The sequence below is a fragment of the Elephas maximus genome, chromosome 16, assembly GCF_024166365.1.
Source record: "Elephas maximus indicus isolate mEleMax1 chromosome 16, mEleMax1 primary haplotype, whole genome shotgun sequence".
In the NCBI taxonomy this organism is placed as follows: Eukaryota; Metazoa; Chordata; class Mammalia; order Proboscidea; family Elephantidae; genus Elephas; species Elephas maximus.
This window is the reverse complement of record NC_064834.1, coordinates 52,428,616-52,450,284: the sequence shown is the minus strand read 5'-3', so window position 1 is coordinate 52,450,284 and position 21,669 is coordinate 52,428,616. Positions and strand designations below refer to the sequence as shown.

General features: G+C 48.3%; 1 protein-coding gene across 4 annotated transcripts in view; it reads right to left on the bottom strand.

Moving 5' to 3' along the window:
* PAX2 (paired box 2) overlaps positions 1-21,669 on the bottom strand; it is an 82,323-nt gene that overhangs the window by 14,568 nt on the left and 46,086 nt on the right. For all 4 annotated transcript variants that reach the window (XM_049855201.1, XM_049855198.1, XM_049855200.1 and 1 more), the window contains 2 exons: positions 7,570-7,745; positions 5,211-5,337 (listed from right to left, as the gene is read on the bottom strand). In XM_049855201.1, coding sequence (XP_049711158.1) covers positions 5,211-5,337; positions 7,570-7,745 — 303 coding nt within the window. The remainder of the gene's footprint in view (positions 1-5,210; positions 5,338-7,569; positions 7,746-21,669) is intronic.

Here is a 21,669-nt window from a genome sequence, read left to right as displayed (position 1 = left end):
TCCCGGGCCCCCCTCGCCTCTGCTCAAACTTGCCAGTTCCCAGACGAGCATCTTCTGCTTCCTCTCCCTGCCTTGGGGACTTCCTTCTAGGGCAGATTCCACATCTCCTTCTGGATCTTAGTTACAGCTACTTTCAGAGCTGCAGTCTCTAGGCATTAAAAGAAGTGTCTTCCAAGCTCTCGAATAAAACCACTCTCCGTCCCGCACCAGGAAAGTGCTGTCCTGTCCCTGAAAAAATACCTCATTGCTGATGAGTTGATTCCGACTAACAGGGACCCTAGGTCTCCCATATTCAGACATTTTCCCAAGGAAAGGTAAGATTCCCTGGTGAGGCTTAGCAGCCTGGGAGCTACTTTCAGGGCTGCCTGAGGCTCGGCTTTTCCATGGCTCTGAACCAAAGCCAAACCCATTGCGTGGAGTCGATTCTGACTCACAGCGACCCTAGGGTTTCCGAGGAACAGCTGGTGGATTCAAAGTGCCAACCTTTTGGTTAGCAGCTGTAGTTCTTAACCACCGAGTCACCAGGACTCCATGGCTCCTAGACACCAACCCCCACCCCCAACAGTAAGCCCTAGGTGTGGTATTCAGGAGCAGGTTTAAAACTCATTCTTTGCCCTTTTGATCTCCATTATCTGACAATTTGCTGAGCAGTGGTAGGCAAGGGGACCTGGGATCTGGATCTGTGACAGAGACAAAACAAATACTTCTTATTTTTTTTACAGTATTAAACATGCCTATTTTATAGTTACCCTTGGATTGTTCTATTATTTCTAGTTCTTGGATGGTATTAATTGTCCTATTTATTGCTTCCATAACTCTACCTCATGACAGTTTGTATTCACGAGGTGTGTAATTTTTTATACTGAGCTATAGAATGTCCCTATAGAGAAGGTTTGCTTTTGTTTCTGCTAAGACTTCTGAGTGGGTTATTATTTTGGATGAATTTTTATGTAAGTTCTTAACTTGGGGTTCCTGAAACATATTCATGGTATAATATTGTGATTCTGAATCAGGGTGTGGCTCAGGTTTAGGGTCTCCATTTTTCATGGTGACACTATTTTTCTCACTTGCTTCTCTGGACCATTGGGATGAGTTGGTGTCTTTCCCTTTCATGGATCACTGTCCCATTCTGTTCCTGGCTTTCTGCAGGGTAACTTAGTTCTAGCTTCCTGTTTCTCTTGAGCCCAAGGGTGTGTCTCCTGTCTGGTATGTTACAAACCCAGTGTCCACCTACTAGGGTCTCCCTTTGATGTGATACCCTCGAAGTCTCTCGCATGCTGCCATAGCTTTGAATTCTCTTTCTGGTAAGTAGAGAGTGAGGCTTGGCTGTGAGTAACAGTTTTTGTTGTTATGGTTCATCCAGCTTGTTTTGGTAAGCTTAGCCTGCCTTGTTTCTGCACATCAGTTTCATTCCTCTATAACCTCCCTGGGACTAAAATGAGGTGGCAAGAACTACATTTGTATAAGCCTATGCCAGTGCTTGGCAGTGATGCCCACTAGAGGCCAGTGAAGCCCGCTTGGTGCAGCAGCTCCAGGGGCTGACGTGTCGCTCGGTTTCTTGAGTGAGCAGGGAGAGCCGTTGCACAGCCACTGACTCCCTCCAGCTCCCTTTGGGCTCCAGGGTAGGGAACCTACTGTTACCTTCAGGGTGGCCTTGCACCATACTCAGAAGCCTCTCCAAATAACTTTGGAATCCTGAAACTAGTTCTCACCTTCTCCTCCCTAGTCAACATCCCTGGCCATGTCTCCCATGTTCCTTTATCACTGCAGGCCTGGGCAGGCACAGAAAGGGAGGGGTGGAGGTGTGGAGGTCACAGTGAAGAACGGGTGTCTTTTCCACCAGTGATGGGAGACTTTACGGGATGGAGGCACCAGCACAGAGTCAGAGCCAGAGAAGTCATTGAGGAGGCCCTGACCCAGAGGTCCTTGGAATTTGGGACTTCCAAAGGGTTGATAGCGGCCCCCTGTTGGGTCCTTTAGAGGGGTAAGAAGGTGGTGGAAGGTACCAACCACAGCCAGCCTACTTGAGGGAGGGTGGGGCCAGACTACCCCGACCCATGCTCTCCCCTAGCTTGTCCCTTTTTCCTTATCACTTAGAAGACTCGGCTCCGTTCCAGACCAGCAGCCTAGAGCAGTGGGCTGGAGAGAAGAGATGCCGCTGAGCTCAAGCAGCTCAGCGGCGGAAGGGAAAGTGGGTGATAAATTTAAATAACCAGCTTGACTTGGCAGCTTGCTGAGTTGTGATGCAGTGAAATTAAAATCTCGGCAGAACTTATCAACTCCACCCAGAAAAATCAGCCTCTCTCCTTGGTTCCGTGATGGAAGGTGGGGAGGGAAGGCTATCGGGCTGAGTCCCAGCCTCTGGCAGCCACCCTAGGTTGCAATGTGATTAGCTGTGTCCTGGACCACTGGATGCCACTCTCCCCTCCCCACAATGGCCCAGGCTCCTCTCTCCTCTCAGTTTTGACCTTGTGGAACAGCTGCATCAAGTGGCTGGTGAAGTTTGAAATCAGCCTCTAGTGTCAGGAGGTGGCAGGAATATCAATAAGGTCTGGCTCTTCAGGGTGGGATAGGGCACTTCCTGGGCCAGGGTCCTCAGGACTCATCCCCTAAGGTTTGCAGCCTCAGCTGCCTGTCCTGGGGAGGATGAGCTGGGTGCCTGAGACTTGGGGAATGAAGTAGGATCCTGAACACCTTGGTATGACTAAGCCAGGCTGTGGGTACAGGGATGACCATGCTGCTCTCTCACCCTCAGCATACACCTGGCCAGAATCACCTACCTGAAAGGGCCTCCCTTTTTCTTCCTCCACTAAAACCTTTACTATTCTCCAAGGAAATAAGCTTTTAAAGAATCTTTGAGTGGAATTCCTACAAATACACCTAGAGTGTCTCCCATATTACAGCCTAGCTTGGAGCCAAGTCTCAGAGATGCCAACCTCTTTTTAGAAGAACTCACCAAAAGTCTACCTCCTGTATCTGCTCTCCTTGTATCATAGCTCTCTGCCACCCACAAAGTCTTGGCCCTAAGGCCAACTGTTGACCCCACTCTGAGATGGCCCATGAAGTCTCTGGCCATTGCCCCATTGCTCACCTTGACAATACCTCCAGCAAATTCTGTTTGTCCCCATAATAAACACATCATGAATCATTCATCTTTAATAGATTATGCAAATTAGGAGGACATAAAATCAACAAAGATCAATAACTGCAGCCATTTAATTGCCAGCAAAAACATTTTAAGAATGAGCATAATCTGCAGCCCTTTCTCAGATAATGGCACCATTAATCCAAACATTGGATCTTGGCCTAAGTGTAGAAAAATCATTCCCTACCCCCACTCCTATCCCCTCCCACCTCCCCTCCCCCACCTCTCCACACACTTCTCTCTTTTTGGTAATTTCCAGTTTCTGAGCGAGTTTCCCCGTCATTACCACTGGTGAACAGCTCCGAATGTTAATGGTTCTGCTTTTGTTACTCCTCGCTTGATTGAAATGTCGCATACAGATTGAGATGTTAGTGCTAACTTGCCACCTGGGAATGTCAAGCTGGGTCTGGAATGAACTTTTCTCACACTTGGATCCAGATGGATCAGCCGGAGATGTTCCCAGGCTGAGCTGGGACCGTTCCAGGGCCATGGGGGGGAGGCGGGTGGGGGATGTTCAAGGTGGAAGCACTTTCTTGCACCAGCCCAAGTGTCTCTCCTGCAACAGGAGCCCTACCCGGCAGAGCCAGAGGCCTACCCCAGGAAGTCCCTGCCTCCTGGGCTGTGGCCCTGGGCATAGGAAAGCATGGCTGGGTTACAGAAAAGTCCCCTGTGTTCTCTTTGGCCAGCTGCCTAGGGTGGGCCATCTTTGGGAAGTGATCACTGTACCTCTGAGTAGGCCAGGAGGAATGTGGGCTGGTCTGGACCATCTGTCCACCTTTGTTCAGAACACCCAAGAGGTCAGCATGTCCAAGGTAGGTTAAGGAGGGCCATTTGATAATCAGCTGTATCCTGACCCAGTTAACCTAGCTAAGGTTGTCACCTAAAAGCCCATCCAGCTCTCTAACACCGGCAGAACCCAAACTCTGACTGCCTGGCCAAAAAGCTCAACTCCTTCTAGGCCTGGAAGGAAGAGTTGTCCAGGACACCCTCTTAAGGCTAACAACAGGGCTTTCCCAAGCCCCCTGGTGGGCTTAGGCCTCAGTCACGCACAGATCAGCTCCATGTCGTAACCAGGGCCCTGTCCTTCAGCAAGGGCTGTGCCTGCTTCCTGTCTTTGCTGCTGTCTGTGATGCTAGCTGCCTGCAGCCCCATTGCCAGGTCCCCAGGCCGCCTCCGCGTTACTCAATCGGTAGGTAACGCCTCAGTGTCTCCCAATCCCCTCCGAGACCCTTCTCAATCATCCTGTCTCCCAAGGAACAAACGGCACATTGGCTTTAGTGTCTCCAGAATAATTAGGTGAATTTTAATAACACCTCAATGTGTGTCTCTCCCACTTGGGCACTTTCCTGGCCCGGAAACTCTTCTGCAGAGGAGTTCCAGCCTACAGCTCTGCGGTCTGGGCTTGCTCAGCTGGGCCTTTCTTAAGCCACGCCTCAGCCTCTTTCTACTCGAGCTGCCCCTGCTACTTCTAGCCCGTGGGGTCTCCTGGCCATGTTGCCCTTCACCCAGCAGTGGACTAGGGTCAGGCCTGAGCCTCCCTGGCCTGTAAGGTGAGCCTTGGGCTCAGCAGTTTCTCTGGAAAGCAGAAGTGCTGGAAGAACTGTGCTTTCCTACAACCTCACAGAATTGGTGCCATGCCCTCAAAGGCACGGCTACCCACACTGCCCAGAGAGAAAGTGTGTCCCACAGGAGACTTAGAGAGGTCCCTGTAGGCAGGACACCTGAAACCAATGCTCCGCTCTTGCTGGCCTGGCTCATGTACCGCCTGGGTTCTCCTGTAGGAGCCCTAGCAAGAGGACCATAATTAAAAGGATAGGCAGAAAGAACCAGCCGTAGCCCCTCCTGGCCCTAAGATACTTTTCCAAGCTGAAGCCCACAGACATCCTCACCACAATTTCCCCCCCCACATCTGCACACATCTGTTCTGGAAGCACCCTCATTTTTGGAAGCTTGTTCTCCCTGCAGATGTTATGGGTGGCTCACTTATCACACCAGGTCCCCAATATCATGAGCTGAGGTACCCCCATTGAAAGCAGTGCCTCCACCCTCCTGGAATCCCCCTTACCAGTCACAACAGGGTATGTCTGCGTGCCTGACACATTGCTGCCCAGCTCTGGGTTGGCGGATGCAGATAGACTCGACTTGACTTCATCAAGCCCAGGGGTCAGGGCTGGGAGGGAGTACTCATTCCCCTGGGAGGAGAGAGAAAAGTGACAGCTCTCTATTGATGCACACACAGAGAAAGGGCTTGGTGTGCAGATGGGGAGGAGGACCGGAACCCTCCCAGATGGGGTGGAAGGAGCTGGCCTGGCAGAGGGAGGGGAGAGCCAGGGGACGGGCTCGGCATATGATGGCGGGTGGGGGTGGACCTGGCTGTGAAGCTGGAGGTGCAGCAGACATATTATGGGTGGCTATCCAGCACCCTTTTAGTTCTGTAGCATCTCCTGCCTAAGAAGCCCCAAGGGCAGGGTGGCATAGTGGGAACTCCCTGCTGAGAGCTGAGGGGTATTTTAAGGGACCTTGAGGTGGGGAGCCTCGGCAAGGGGGACCAGCCATGACTTGATGGCAGAAGCAGTGGTTGGGGGAAGGGCCTGGTGAAGCCTCCAGCCTGGCACTGCTGGGCTGGCTGATCGGGTACGGACGCCCCCTTTTTAAAAACAAACAAAGACAGCCCCACGGGCCCCTCGCTCTCTGCCTGTGCACTGGGGTATGAAATTGGGGAGGGGGAGAGTCCACATGGCTAACAGAAGGGTGGGAGGGGGCCAGTCATTGACTCTGAAAGGGTGTCCTGCCCGAAACACTCGGGTAATTGCCTTTTTATTGCAGCCACCGCCAAGCCAGACCCCAGAGCTGGGCCGACCAGGAGCCTGCACAAAGCAGGAAAAAGTTGCTCTGATTAATATTACGTTAAATTAAAACTGATTTTCTGCTCTTTCGGGTCCGTTTTTTTCCCTTCCGCTTCCTGGCCCCCCCAGAGGGCCCCCTCCCCTCCCTGGCTGGACGGGATTGCCTCGTCATTTCCAATTCCTTCTCGTATTGATCTTCCTGTAGAAATCAGTTTTGTAATTAGCTGCAAATTAGGCCTTCTACTGGGGGTGAAGCTGCCCCCTGATTTATCACCAGAGTAATTCGCTGTGATCGGAGAGAAATTAAAATGAACTCAATTAGGCTTCAGATTTGCTTTATGGGCCCTGCTCTGAGTTTCAGGGGGAAAAATGACTGTGCTGGTGTTTAATAGTCTAATGAAAGTAAATAAAGGTTATTCATTGTAATACAGCCGGGGACTCAGGGAGGGTGCACTGAGCCGCCCGCCTTGGCCGGCTCCTCCTTTGTTGGTTTATGGCTCAGGGCACCTTAAAAAGACTTTTGATTTTTGTTTTATGAAGACAAACAGCTCATGGGATAAAAGGACAGGCGGGGAGGAAGGCTAGTGCCTGGAAGCTTTTGCAGTCTTAGAGCGGAACTGTGCTGCGTGGAGCCTGGGAGCTGGCTGGTGGGTGTGCGTGTGCATGGGTAAGCACAGTATATGGTGTTGTGCTGTGGTTGTGGGCCTGGCCTGCGCTGGACCTGTGGAAGGAATGGGTGTGTGATTCTGGGTTTTCCAGTGAGGCCCTGGGCACTCTACCCATGTGTGGGTGGAGGTGTGTGCTGGGATGTATGTGGAGTTGGTGATCTAGAGACACTTACCCTCTGGCTCCATGTGGCTGACTGTGAGTACTATGGACAGTCAGTGTGTGTGGGAGGGAGCATGTAGGTGTGTAAGCATGTGCACATGTACATGTAAGGAGTTAGTTAGGAGCCATGTTTCTGTACATTGTGTGTTGTGCTGGTACGGCGTGTGAGTGTCCCATGCTGTGTATTCTGGACTATTCTGCATTTGCAGGAAGAGTGGGGTCTGGATGGTAAGCAGCCAGCCTGCATGTGGTCACGTTGGACAGCCGGATTGGCAGCAGGAGGCTGGCACAGGAGTGTGCTGACACTGAGCAAGAGCTCCATGGGCTTGCACAGACTTGCTATAGGTTGCTAGGAGGACTTGGGGAAGAAACACAGCAAGGGGACGTCCCTGAGTACTCCATGCCAGAGCCACAGAATGGTAGAGCTGGAAGGGACTTAATAGACCACTATATCCAAGCCTGTCATTCTACAAATGGAGAAACTGAGGCCCTGAAAAGGATAAGACTTACCCCAAGACCATACTCTTGTATGTGGATCCCATCATTTCTAACTATTACATATCATAATGATACTTCTTAACTATACCATAGTGTTCTTGCAAGAGGAAGTTCACACAGCACACTCCTGATGTCCCCTATGTAACACATGCCCTGCTGGGTATGCACATGGCTGAGTTGTGTGCAAATTCTTGAAAGGCCTCATTCTGACCAGTTCCTCTCCACCTCTGCAAACAGAAGCACCTTCCTCACCTGTTCTGATTTGATGTGCTCCGATGCCTGGAAGACGTCGGGATAGGAAGGACGCTCAAAGACCCGATCCAAAGCTTCCAGCTGCTGCTGGGTGAAGGTGTCGGCTCTCAAGTGCTTCCGCAAACTGTCCACGCCACTCTGGGAGTCTCCATTGGGAACTGAGCCCTCGGACACATCTGGAGGACACATGGAAACTTGGAGCATCAGTGCCAGTCCAGCAGAGGCTAAGGAGTGGCACAATGGGCAAAGGGGTGGTACCTGACTCTGTCCTAAGAGGCTGGCCATGCCTCAGAGACCTGGCTGAGGCAGCCAGAATCTCGGAAGCACCTAGGACAAGAAGAGGAGGGAAGATTCGAAAATGTGGGGTGGGGGAAGGAGTGGGCAGAGATGGAGTCAGAGGGCTCCCAGAGGCCATCTTCCAGGGAGTGTCTCCCCTGGGCCCCCCTCTCTCGCCCAGCCAGAGTCCCCAGGGAGAAGCTGGGTGACTCAGACTGGCATCACTGAGCCTGTGGAGAATTGAACTCGGCTCCAAGATGAATTTCAGTTCCACTGATTCCAAGGGTTGAAAATCATCAAATCTCCGAGGCTGAGTGTAACATGGAGCCTGGGTGAAGTAATTAACTTCACCACTGAGGGAGGAGAGGTTCTGAAAGCAACACACAGGCATTTCACTTGGGGTGGCTGGGGCAGAGACAGAGCAAGAAGACAGCAGGTGTCACGAGATCCATGAAACACCTAAGAGGACAGGGACTAGAAACAGCGGCTTTGTGGCTGCTGCTTGGGCCCTGGCCACCCTCTATGCCTCTGCCTCTAACCTGGACTCGGGCTCAGGCTTCAGTCAGAGGCAGGCTCCTTGGCTGCCTGGTTCCTCCACTAAGTCTCCACAGGGAGTGGAGACTTCCCCCACCAAGGACGAGCTACCGTTGTGCCACACCAGGGCCCTCTTCATGGGGACATTCTGTCTCCAGGCCATGTTCTACCAGGCTTTCTCAGAACTCTGTTGTCCTTACCCCTCAATCACTGCCTTCCTGCATCAGGCCTATCGGTGTTTTCAGAGCATTCAGTGGGCCAAGTGCCTCCTCTGCTGAGTCTCCCTGGACCCTAGCCCTGCAACCATCCTGGCCCAAAGCTGGGTCCCCCCCAGTCCCAGCTTGGCCACTCCTTGGCTTCCCTCAGTCCAAGACCAGCTGGGGAGCCTTGGGCCTGGGGCCAGCCCACGCTGTAGGCCCAGGGGTATTCCTCTGGGATTGCTATATATATCAGTTTATAGGTGATTATATGGTATGATATAATCAATATTGCATTATATACAGTAACGCCGTACAGTATCATTCGCGAGACCATAGAAAATATTACATATTGATTAACCTCAACCTGCAGTCAGCCTCCCTCCCTGGCCTCCCAGATGGAGCATGGGTGTTTGACTTCCTGATGAGGCCTCCCCTTTTCCCTCCGCTCTATTCTGGAGGGGGTGGGAAAGCAAAGAAAGTGTGTGTGAGAGAGAGACCGGGTGGGGGCGGGGGAGAGAAATTAAGACCAGGACCAAGTCTGAGGCAGACAGGCAGACATAGGGTCTTGATATTCCTATGGATATAAAACTTGGTTGTATTTATTTATTTCGTGTGTGTGTGTGTGTAAAAGCCTCTGAAATAATTTTCGGTCTTAGAGGGTGAATGCATCCTTGTATGTTGGGGTGGGGCATATTTATTTTCCCTGTGTGTGTGAGTATTCTCTGTACATATGCATCCATACATATACAAACATCCAGATAAACGTGTCTGTGTGTGTAAGTGACAAGGCAAGAACCTGTCCGAAAGAATGTGCATGTACACATGTGCGCACACGTGTGTGATCACCCAGATAGTGTGAGCCCACATCTCCCACGTTTCTTCTGTGCCTGCATCTTTTCCCAGGAGGTCCCACCATCCTAATTCCCCTTCTTTTAGCTATTTGCTTGTCCCATTGTGTCTAATTCTCTCTTCCTGGACTCCTCCTTTCTGTGAAGCCCTGCAGGGCCCAGGGAGGCAGGGAGGGTCTTTGTGTGTGCTGATTGCAGTGTCACCAAATGGGTTCTGGGAAAGAAAGTGTGCATTTGTCTGTGAGCATGTGCTCACACATTATGTGTGTCTCTGTGTGTGTGTGTGGCAAGACTCATACCATGCCTCTGTGTACGTTTGTGTATATGCTTGTGTGTGGCTTAACTCACCCCATGCCTCTGTGTGTGCGTGTGCGTGTGTGTGCGCGCGCGCGTGTGTGGAGGGGCTGAACTGAAGCTTTGTCCTCAGGTCACTGGCTGGAGGAGTCTCTTTTCCCTCATTTATTCAGGGGCCCTTCAGATCTTGACAAATCTGTCACTCTAAATTTGCGAGAGATTATGGTGCTCTCTCCCCAGCCCGCAGAGAGGTGATATATGATATCTGCTGCCCCTATTGATTGCCTGATCTGGTGGCAGAGGCCGGCGAAATGAACTTGAAATGAACATCATGCCTCAACTCATTGTGCGTATAATACACTACTTAATCCCACATTTTTCAGCCGCTGTGGAATTCCATTGATCAATCATGTTCCACTGATAGTACTGTTTTAGGGGTTATTGCTGCTCCCTCCGCTCACCGACCTTTGTATTTATTTATTTTTTTGTACACTCAGGCCCTAGTGGTAAGGCAGGTTACAGAGGCAGCAAGGGACAGAGGGTGACGGAGGGGGAGGAAAAGGCCAAAGGAGGTCTGCTACCGGAAGAAGTGGGGTGGGAGCTGGGGAGAAGGAAGAAGAAGAGGAATGGGGTGGGGGACAAGGTGCTAGAGGAGCAGGTGGAAACATGCAGAGGACCCTGAGAGAGGCTGGAGGAGGCTTGAGGAGATCCCCCAAAGGAGAAGGAAGGCGAGGAGGAGGCGGGAAGGTTGGCAGAAGTGATGAATGGTGAAAGAGCACAGAGAAAGTTATGGGGGGCAGGGAAAGGGCACTGGTGGTGCTGATGAGGGCAGAGAGGCAGCCCCCCTCACCCCCAAATCAGCGAAAGGTCCCATAGGCTCTCATGGGCTTTTTCCAGAGGAGGAGGGTGGTGTTCTGAGGAGATCAGCTCAGGAAGGAAGGGAGGAATGAAAGCAAGGAGAAAGAGCAGGAAGGGAGTGAGGCAAGGTTGGGAGAAAACCCTGGGGTCAGAAGGTCCAGTCCAAGGAGGAGAAGCTCAGGGAAGGGGGAAGCACAGAGGGAAGAGGGAAAATCAGAACAGCCTCCCATCACGGAAACCTGGGGACACAGTGGCTGAGGGAGGACACTTGCCACAGGAATTAGAACAGCTGTTCTGCTCTGGCTGAAGACCTGGGTTTCCAGCAAAGGAGAGCAGCCTGGGGCCTGGATGGGGGTCAGTTTGGAGCGTAAGAGGAAGAGGGAGAGAAACACAAGAGAGTAGAGAAGGAGAGATGGAAAAGAAAAGAGAACAAGGAAGAAGAGACTAGAAAAGGAAGAGAAATGAAGCAGCTGTCAGTGCTGACCACCTGGAGGGACCTTCCCAGATGATGGAGGCTCTGAGTGGGACTTCCCAAGGGGAGAGGGCAAAGTCTCAGAGGTAACAGTAAGGGAGAAGGTTGGAACTGGGCCACTGCTAGGCCCTGATATTGAAGGGCTCTCCTAAAATAGAGGAGGCAGAAGCAGGCCCTTGATCCAGGTTTCAGAGTGAGCAGGGAAGGAAAGTGTGTGAGTAATTAGATACTATCCAACCCAAAGAAGATTCTCCACCTGTCAGCCTCCATGTGCCAAGGAGCCAGACTGTGAGCTCCTGTGGGCAGGGGCCGTGGCTGATGTATTTATGTAGCTATAGCACCAGGCATGGACCTGGGTATATAGTAAAAAAAAAAAAACAAAACAAAATAGTAGGTACTGAATAAATGAGTGAATGAATGAAGGAAGGCAGGAAGGATTAAGGCTCTCCTAGGTTGCAGACTGGCCATCTAACTGGCCTGGCAGCCCAGGACACCCAGTCACTGGGAAGGCCGGTCCCACACATCTCTAGCCCCAGAGGATGTGGGAAAGACCTGCAGGAGTCCCTGGGAAGGCTTATACCCCTTCTTCACTTGCCTCCCACTTCTGGTTACCTTCAGATAGCATCAACTCTGGTCCATAAGAGGCCCTTCCCTCTCTCAGCAATGCCATCCTGCCCACCTATGGTGCCTTTACCCAAAGGACAGAGAACACTATGTTCCCAACTAAGTGTAGAACTTAACCCTTGCAGCTGCAGAACTGCCATCCAAAGCAGGTGGCCCAGGCTGCTTGAAAACAGTGCCCGGAGACTGCCTGTACATTTGGACTGTCCATACCACAGCCCTCGTCACAGAGAGGAGAGTTGGAATAAAATGGGTCTGTCTGCCAGTCAGGGGAAGCTGGTCCCCAGTGAGGACCTGTCCTAAATGACAGAAGGATGCCCTTGGCCTCACCTCTATGAGATAACTTACTAACCCTTTGTCAGGGCTCCAAGAAGAGGGCTGGAGTATGGTGGCCATATGTCCTGGGCTTTCTGGAACAATTCTCATTTCATATATTCTTTCCTACTCTCAGACCACGTTTATAGATTACAGTTGGAAAATGTGGTCACTGTAGGCATAGTAAGTCCCCACAGGGTGAGGAAGTTACCATGTGCTAGTCAAACAATCTCCATGTAGGAAGAATTCAACTCTGTTCTCCTGATGTCCCCTCCCGTTACCATTCGTTAGCTGCTCACAAGTACCAAGAGCTTATGCTGGGCCACTGCTGTACTTGACATACTCATTTAGTCCTCAAAATAACCACGGGAGGTAAGTACTGTTATACTCATTTTAAGGATAAGGAAACTGAGGCAAAGTGAGGTTAAATAGCTTTTCCAAGGCCATACAGTTAGTAAATTACAGTCAGGATTTGAATTCAGGTCTGTCTGACTCCAGAGTCTGTTCTTTAAACATTTCACTCTGCTGCCTGGGTGCCAAACCAAGCAGCTTTCTGCTGGGCCCCATCCGAGATACAGCCTCCCTCCCAGCAACCCCAGTTCTCTACTCTGTGCCCTGCCTATACTGAGGCTACAGCCTATGGCACATGTGCTGGCTAAGCCCAGGCTCTGTCCACAGTGATTAGGGGATTCCTGGTCCAAAATCCTCATTTTATATTCAGGAAAACTACTGGGGTGGGCAGAGAGGTTGGGGGGTGACTTGTCCAAGATCACACAGCTAGGTAGTAGGACTCTCAGGGCTAGGCCCATTCCAGGTACTTTGTTAACTACAGTGTAAGACTCTCAAGGAGAGTAAGCTACCACAAATCTTTTTTGGAATGAGGCAGGATATAAATAAATTACTTAATTAAACAAACTGCTGAGTTAAAACTTTGACATATATTATTCTTTCAAGGGGAACAAAGGCTCATATAGTCTTCTACTCTGACTGCTTCATATTTGCTTAACCAAAAACCAAACCCATTGCTGACCCTATAGGACAGAGTAGAACTGCTCCATAGGGTTTTCAAGGAATGTAAAAAGCTTTCATAGACCTTGGGTTATCTGGGCTTCCCAACCACTCTCCAAGGTGAATGGAGATTATTATTTCCTTTGTAACTGGTGAGGAAACTGAGGGTCAGAGAAAGTGAGGTGCAGATTAAATAAGGGTAAGTGACTAACCCAAAGGCATATGCACCACGGGGCCTGGCATAGGGAAGGTCCTCCATAAATATTTGGGGACTGAACCAATGACTAGCAGCGGCTGCCTGCCCAGCCAATGTCCAGACAGTGGGGCCCCAGTCCCCATGCAAATGAAGAGAACTCCAAAACCAAGGATTAGCTTGACTGGAAGGAGAGCCACCAATATATTGACAATAGCTTCTTCCTGAGCATAAGTAATTTTTACTTTCTTTTTGTCCAAAATTTTCTCTATCCAGACTTGGTACAACAAGCATGTACTACTTCTGCAATTCACTACTTGCCTGTCAGTCCGTTGTACTGTGGTGGCTTGCATGTGCTATGATGCTGGAAGATACACCATTGGTATTTCAAATACCAACAGGGTCACCCATGGTGGACAGGTTTCAGCAAAGCTTCCTGCTTAAGATAGACTAGGAAGAAATGCCTAGTGATCTACTTCTGAAAAGTAACCAGTGAAAACCCTATGGATCAGAACAGAATACTGCCCAATATACTGCTGGAAGATGAGCCCCCCCCCCCCAGGTTGGAAGGCACTCAAAATACACAGTGGCCTCAAGCGTACCAATGATTGTGAAAGTGGCACAGGACCTGGCAATGTTTTATTTGGTTGTACACGGGGTCACCATGAGTTGGAGCTGGCTCCACAACAACTAACAACAACTTCTATAATCATTTTTTTAAATGTCTTTTAATCATTAATGAAAAGATTTTATTTCCTCATTCACTTAGCCCTGTCACTCCCCATCTATTCCTGGCCCTACCTCTCACCTCTCTGAGCCCAGGCCAGAGCCCTCTTCCTGGCCAGTCATGAATGGGGCTATCCAATGAGTTCTCGGCAGCTTGGGGATGGAGTCACAGAACACCATGTCTTGGGGCTGGGGGCCAGGGACAAGGGACAAAACACAAGTGTTTGTCCTCCTTGCATGTTTACATTTTATCTGGATTTCCTAGGTGGTCATTGCAAGGGACTAGAATAAGTCTGGTGACCAAAAGGTGGGTGGGGGTAGCAGTAATAGAATGAAATAATGTTGTTTCCTTGGTCAGAAAGCACAAAAGCACATCAAAGTCTACAAAATCAAGATGGGATGAAAAGCCATTGTCCACCAAATCCTAGCAAACAGGAATTAGGCATTTCCAAATAATTTTTTAAAAGTATAATAACTGTACTAACTTCAGTTTTCTAAGTCCAAGTACAAATGTCTACCTGTTATGGGAAAACTAACAATATTAGAGCTTTCATAGACACTTATTAAATTTGCTCAACTTTATGAGGTATTTATTATCATCATTCTCATTTTTCACATAGGGAAACAGTCTCACAGAGGCAAGATATTTGCTCAACATCCTGGAGCTAGTAAGTGGCAAATGGATGTCTTTTGACTCCACACTATCAATTTTCCTTCTTTGTCAAAGACCATCATCATCATCGTCGTCATCATCATAGTTCTCATTTATTGTCCAGCTACTACGCACTAGGCATGCCCAAAATATATACATTGTCTCTAATTCTCACAGGACACTTGCAAAGGAGATATCATCAGCTCAGTTTTACAAATGAGGAAACACACTCATAAGATCACACAAATAGCAAGAAGCAACCTTAGGGAAAGTAAGTCTGACTTTATCCAACAGACAGAAAATGACCGGAAAAAGTGAAACCTGAAATCTGTGGAGGAAGGGAGCAGTGGCTGATGGGCCTCAGGCCTCAGAAGGTTGGGGCCAGCTGTGCTTGGGGGTCGGGTGCCCTGACCAAACATTTATTTTGACTGCTCACCTCTGCACCCTCTCACTTTCCACCATAGCTCCTCCACATACCACTATCCCCCCCTTGAAGGGTTCACCCCCAGGCTGTCCCCCAGTCTCCCCAGCTGCCAGTTGTTGCAGTTTCAAACTCAATTGTTCTCCTTGGTACTGAGGCAAATGGAGTCATTAATTACCTTCTATCGGCTGGGCTGAGTTCAGAAGGCGATCAATATCCCCGCTTGTCATTCAGGGCAGCCCGCCTGTGCAGCCCAGCCCCACCCCCACTGCAGCGCAGCAGGACCATGGAGGTCTGGGCTGACACCCCGGACCTCCCATCTGATTGGGAACAGGGAGTGAGGTTTGAGACACTGAGGAATGGGGCTGGCTCCCCCAGGTCTGCACGTTTCTGACTGGCAGGAGAGGATATGGAATGGGGTTGGGGGGGTGGGGGGGAAGTGGGGACGCAGAGGTGGGAGGAGAAAGGAGAGGGAAGGAGTGTGAGGGCATGAGGAGAGAAGGGAGGGGAGGCAGAAAAAGGGAAAGGAGAAAGAAGAGAGGAAGAGAGTCTGGGCATGGAGAAATAGAAAAACAAGGAGAGAGGAAGGACAGGACGCTGAAGTGGGCCAGGAAGGGGCTCCAGAGGGCCAGGCTGGGGAAGGTGCTGGTGGATGACACACCCCATTGCCTCCCAGCCATAAAATGGACATTGTGTGAGTCTGGCCTGGCCAAGCTCAAGAGGAGAACATGAAGAAGCCCTTGGCCATATGGCCCAAAGCTTTGGCTCTGGACAAGACCAGGTTCTGTCAGCCTTCTAGCTCTGGCAAACTTCCTGCTCTCCTTGACCAAGTCCAGCTTCTAAACACTCAGTGAGTTCATGATAGGGCAAGAGGCTGTCTAGCCAGCCTGGCCTTGGTCTTGCTTTGCCCATTTATACCCAGTTGCCTCTAGGGACACTAACTGTGTTAGTGACTGTAGCCCCATAACATCTCCTGGGTTGAAATTGTAGTTTTGCTCACTCACTTGCGATATGACCTTGTACAAGTCCCTTGAGCTTTTCTGGACTAAGTATCTTCAGCTGTACCTAAGAGGTACTAGCTCCTCACTCAGCAATATTAATTTCTTCTTTCTCTGTTTCAATAGCCATCTATCTGAACCTCTACAGTAGAAATAATAATACCAACAGCAAAAATCAATTGAGTTCCTATTAAGTACTAGGCACTGTGGTTAGCATACATACACTGATTGAATCTTTACAATAACAGCAAGTAACATTTTCAAGTGTTTACTATATATCAGATACTAATCTAAGAATTTTATATAGTAAGCTTCTATTATCTCCATTTTGTAGGTAAAGAAATGGAAGTGCAGAGGTTAAAGAACTTTCCAAAGGTTACCCAGCTAACACTTGATGGAGGAGACAGAACCAAGCACAGGTAATATGCTTCTGTCAGCTGAGCTCATAACCTGGAAAAACCAAGAGCTGGAAAGGTTAAGTACCTCAGCCAAAATTTCTTACTACATCCAGCAAGTAAGCCAAATTTAGAATCTGTGTTGTAGCTATTTTTTTTTAATGTTTGCCTTCTCCACTAGCCTGTGAATATTCTGAAGGGAGGTACCCCATCTTTTTCATCTCTGTAAACCTAACATGGGGCTTGGCGTATAGTAGGTAATCAAAAATGTTGGTTGATGTGTCAAATAGAATTCTAAAAAGCAAAGGTTAATAAATTCCTAACTTGCCTTGCACATTTTATCTTTTAGAAGGAAAAAGAAGCAACAAAAGAAATCACTGCTCTGAGTTCAGAGTTCTCACATTTTGCAGCTGGAAAGGATCATGGAGATAATTTAATCTGATTCTCTTTTAGAGATTAAAAAAAAAAAAGGTGCAGAAAAGTTAGGTGATTGTCCCATGTCACACAGCTAGTCAACGCCAGAATGGAAACCTAGGTTCCCAGCCCTGCACCCTTCCCACTATTCTGGACTGCTTCATTCTGACTAAGAAAGAAAAACTGAAAAAGGGAAGCAATGGGGATCTGGAAAGCAAACAACCACGCCTAGAACTGATAGTAGCAAAGGAAGGGGACAAGGGACAGAATCCCATCTAAGGGAAGAAAAGAGGTATTGAGAGAAAGGATGGGCATGTGGTCCCATGGCAAAAAATTCTAGAAGGGGAAATAATTCCATAAAGACAGGATGCTCTAAAAATGAAATTGTGCCTCTATAAGCTCAAGTGATCAATCTGACAATGTAAAGGGGTGAGGAAGGGGTGGAAAGAGAAGGGCATTTAAAGAACATCATTGTCGTTGCAATAAGCTTTAAAATATGATGAGCCTAGATTTTAAAAGGACATGTACACCAAACAGCAGAAGATTATGCAGCCATTAAAAAATCGTGTTTTTGAAGAATATTTAATGACATGTGAAAATGGTCCTGATATAATGTTAACTGAAAATAGCAAAATGCAAAGCTGTATATACAGTATCATTCCAATTTTGATTAAAAATTACATATATATAAAACTGTAGATACACAGGAGAATAAAAGACTGGAAACAATATACAAAATACCAGCAGTGGTTATATCTTGGTGATGGGTGATTTAAAAAAATATCTGTATCTTCCAAGTATGTTACAGTAAGCATGTATTACACTTATTATCAGATGAAAGTTATTTTTTTTCTCTCTGTTATAATGGACACACAACAGATGGAAGGAGGAGACCATAACCAAGGACGGATATGACAGCAACATGAGCCTGTCGGAAAGACAAAAACTCAGAATAAGCTGAGACAACAAAAAAGGGCCTTGATAGCTATGTTTGGAGAAAAAAAAAAGAAGGCAGGTGGAGACTCACTGCTTGGAAAGAGGTTGTAATACTGAGAGGGAAGGCAGAACTTCTCAACCCCCAGCTTGCCTCTGTCTTCTTGATCATCGAAAAGAATCTTCAAAATGGGAACAGCATAACAGGCACCGGTAGAAGCGCCTGGAGCCCAGGTCAGGGAAGGGCCTGGGCAGGTAACCCCTAGTCATATATCAGGATCCTAGGGAAAAAAGTAGGTACGATTGCAAAAGTAGGTAGGATCTTGATAATCCTTATGGAGTCACAACGAAAAGATTTGGCAGTGACAAGCCTAACGTCATCCTGGCTTACAGAAAACGGAGAAAGATAAACTTATGCAAACAACATTCTAATAAATTCAATAAGAAGCTCTGGAAATCTTTTAGAAGAAAATATGATACAGCTAATTTGTGGGCACTAGAAAAAAAAAATGGTGATACCCTGGAGCCTACATATAAAAAAATAAGTTGTGGTCCATTAACTCAATATCAGTGCTTAGATCTAATGCCTCCCCAAGAAGACTTCCCCAATTGCCCTGGTTACAAGCAACTGCTCCTTTTTTTTTTTTTTTAACATTCATCATAGCACATCAAACCTTGATCATAGCACTTATCACATCCTGCTCAAATGATGATTAATGGTGTGTGCATCTATTTTCCTACTAGATTATAAGTTTCTTAAGGTCAAGGACCATGCCCTATTTGCCTTTGTAAATCAGTTCCTGCTGTGCTTTATATATAGCAGGAACTCAGTTTGTACATCAACTTAAACTGGATTTTTTTTATTGATTAAGGAAATGCTGTGGATGTAGTGAACGTTAACATTTGGCAAAGAATGTCCTTCCTAGCGTTATAGACAAAATGAAGAAAAGTGAAATGGTTGATAGTTGTTGGGCTCAATAGTACCTAAAATATTCACTGATTGCAACTTGGAGAGAACACTCCAGTGTCATAGACCATGTGGCTTTCCTTTAATTTATCTATTCAACTCTTTAAAAAGCTAGTTGGATGAAGGTATGGAGGACATCCCTATGACCTTACTAGGATGGAATTATGAGCCCAAACCAACCAGATGAAATTCAACAGGGATAAATGGAATGCCCTATGTTTAGGTTAAAAAAAATCAATTACACAAGTGCAGAATGGGGTAGACCTGGCTTGATAGCAATTGATGTGAAAAAGATCTCGAGGTTTTAGTTGACCACGAACCCAATATGAGCTTGAGTCTGACACAGCTGTTAAATCGAATGCAATCTTAGGCTACATTATGGATGTAGAGTCTCCAGATGGAGAGTGGCAATGGTACCACTTTCGTGGTGTCGGCTAGACTGTCTCTAGAGTTTAGTGTTCATTTAAGAGGGTCTTTAACTTTAACACTCAAGAATGAACAAAGAGATGGGCAACCAGGATGGTGAGGGATCTCCCTCAAGGATAGGGACCACATCATGTGAGAAACTGAAGTTCACCCAGTGTTTAGCCAGTGTTTTGCCAGGTGCTCAATAATAATGATGGAATGAGTGGAAGAAAGGAAAGGAGGGAGAGAAGGGAGAGCACCAAATGGAGATCTTTACTACCATTCTATGTTGTAAGTGGAAACCCTGGTGGCGTAGTGGCTAAGTGCTACGGCTGCTAACCAAGAGGCTGGCAGTTCAAATCCGCCAGGCGCTCCTTGGAAACTCTATGGGGCAGTTCTACTCTGTCCTATAGGGTCGCTATGAGTCGGAATCGACTCGACTGCAGTGGGTTTGGTTTTTGGTTTTGGATGTTGTAAGTGTCATCTCTATTTTATAGTCGAGAAAACTGAGATTCAGAGAGATTATGTAATTAGTCAAGGGCTTTGAGTGATACAAATAGTTAACATGCTTGGCTGCTAAACAAAAGGGGAAGTTTGGGTCCACCCAGAGGTGCCTAGTTAAAAAGGCCTGGTGATCTACTTTCAATAAAATTAGCCACTGAAAACCCTGTGGAGCACAGTTCTACTCTGATACACAGGGAGTCACCATGAATTGGAGTTGACTTGGCAACTGGTTTTAAAGGTCCTAGGAGCCCTGGTGGCACAGTGGTTAAACGCTTAGCTGCTAACCGAAAAGGTTGGTGGTTTGAACCCACCAGCCACTCCGCAGGAGAAAGATGTGGCAGTCTGCTTCCATAAAGATTACAACCTTGGAAACCCTATGGGGCAGTTCTATTCTATCTTATTAGGGTCACTGTGGTAGAGCCCTGGTGGTACAGTTGCTAAGAGTTTGGCTGCTAACCAAAAGGTCGCAGTTTGAATCCACCAGCCATTACTTGGAAACACTGTGGGGCAGTTCTACTCTGTCCTATAGGGTTGACTATGAGTCAGAATTGACTCCACGGCAACTTTTTTTTTTTTAATGGTAGAGCAAGTAAGGATCTCACATTCACACATTTAGACTCCTGGACACCAAAAGACTCAGTATAAAGGCAGTGCTGCTAACAATGATAACTGTCTACCTGTGTCCTGTGTCCAGGAGATGCTGTGACCCACCATGCCAAACAGGACTGCTGGGAGAGTGCTAGAAGGAGTAGCAGATAAGACTGGATGAATCTGAGACTCTGCTTTGTGACCACCCTCAGCGGAATCACTGGTTTCCTTCCACCCGTGAGGCACCCCTGGAGACAACCTCAAATTTTAGCCACTGCCAGGTTCAAACTCCCCGTCCTCCTCAAAGCCTTTCCTGTCCGCTCTTCTAGTCTACTTCCCTGAATTCCTACATAGCCACAAGGTTCAGCATTTAATTAACAGCTAATTGTTTGTTGTGTGATAGCCTTGCCTCCCCCAGTAGATTGTAAGCTCCTTGAGATCTGCCTCCTGGTTATTTGCTCCTCTCCTGTGTCCCAATACAGTTGGCTCTTGGGCTCACACTGAAACAAAGCTCCCCAGAGAGAAAGTATACATTTTGCCAATATTCCAGCTATGTACATGCCACAGTAAAGTCATAGACTCTCAGCTCTCTGAACTGATTTACAGGAAATCTGCCTGAGGACAGAGGGATAACCCTGGGTGGTGAAAATAGTTAATGCGCTCGGCTGCCAACTGAAAGGTTGGAGGCTCGAGCCCATCCAGAGAAGTCTCGGAGGAACCTCTGGTGATTGACTTCTAAAAAATCAGCCATTGAAAACTCTATGGCGCACAGTTCCACTCGGACACTCATGGGTCGCCATGAGTGTCATTAACTCGATGGCAACCTGGAGAGAAGAGGGAAATATGAGAGAGACCTAGAACCCCAAGGAATTGTGCCAGTTCCGTCACTTTCTCCATTTTGAATAAGTTAGCCCCCTCAAAAAAAAAAAAAAAAAAGAGTCCCCGGGTTACCTGTGGAAAAGAAAGGCATGGGCATCCATGTGGTTAGTGCACGAGGCAGCCCAAGTGTGTGTGGGAGAAGTGGAAGAAGGCTGGCAGGTACAGATGGACGAGGAGGGGTGAGGGAAGGCCAGGGACAATGCAAAGGGGAGGGGTGAGGATAAGGTGGGTTTGGGTGAATTTCCTGGAGAGATCAAGCTTCCACCTGGGAGCACTGCTGTGCCTTCCTGCTGGCCTGATGGCAGCAGCCAGGTCTCACTGGCTGAGACTCACCAATCCACCGATGGGGAAGGAGGGCTCAAAGAGTGTCTCTTTTCTTGGGACCTGAGCCCTCCTTCTCAGTCCCCTCTAGGTCCTCAGGAGGAGGAGGTGGGGTTTCTGCCTAGGTGCTGCTCCCGCTGGACCAAGCAGGGGCCAGACCCAGTTAGAAACCTCTCTGGACCCAGGAGAGAAGGGGGCTTTGTTAGCTCAAAGGACACAAGCAAGGCGAAAAATTACATACCAGGCTGCCCTAAGTATGCTTGTTTAGAGAAACTGCT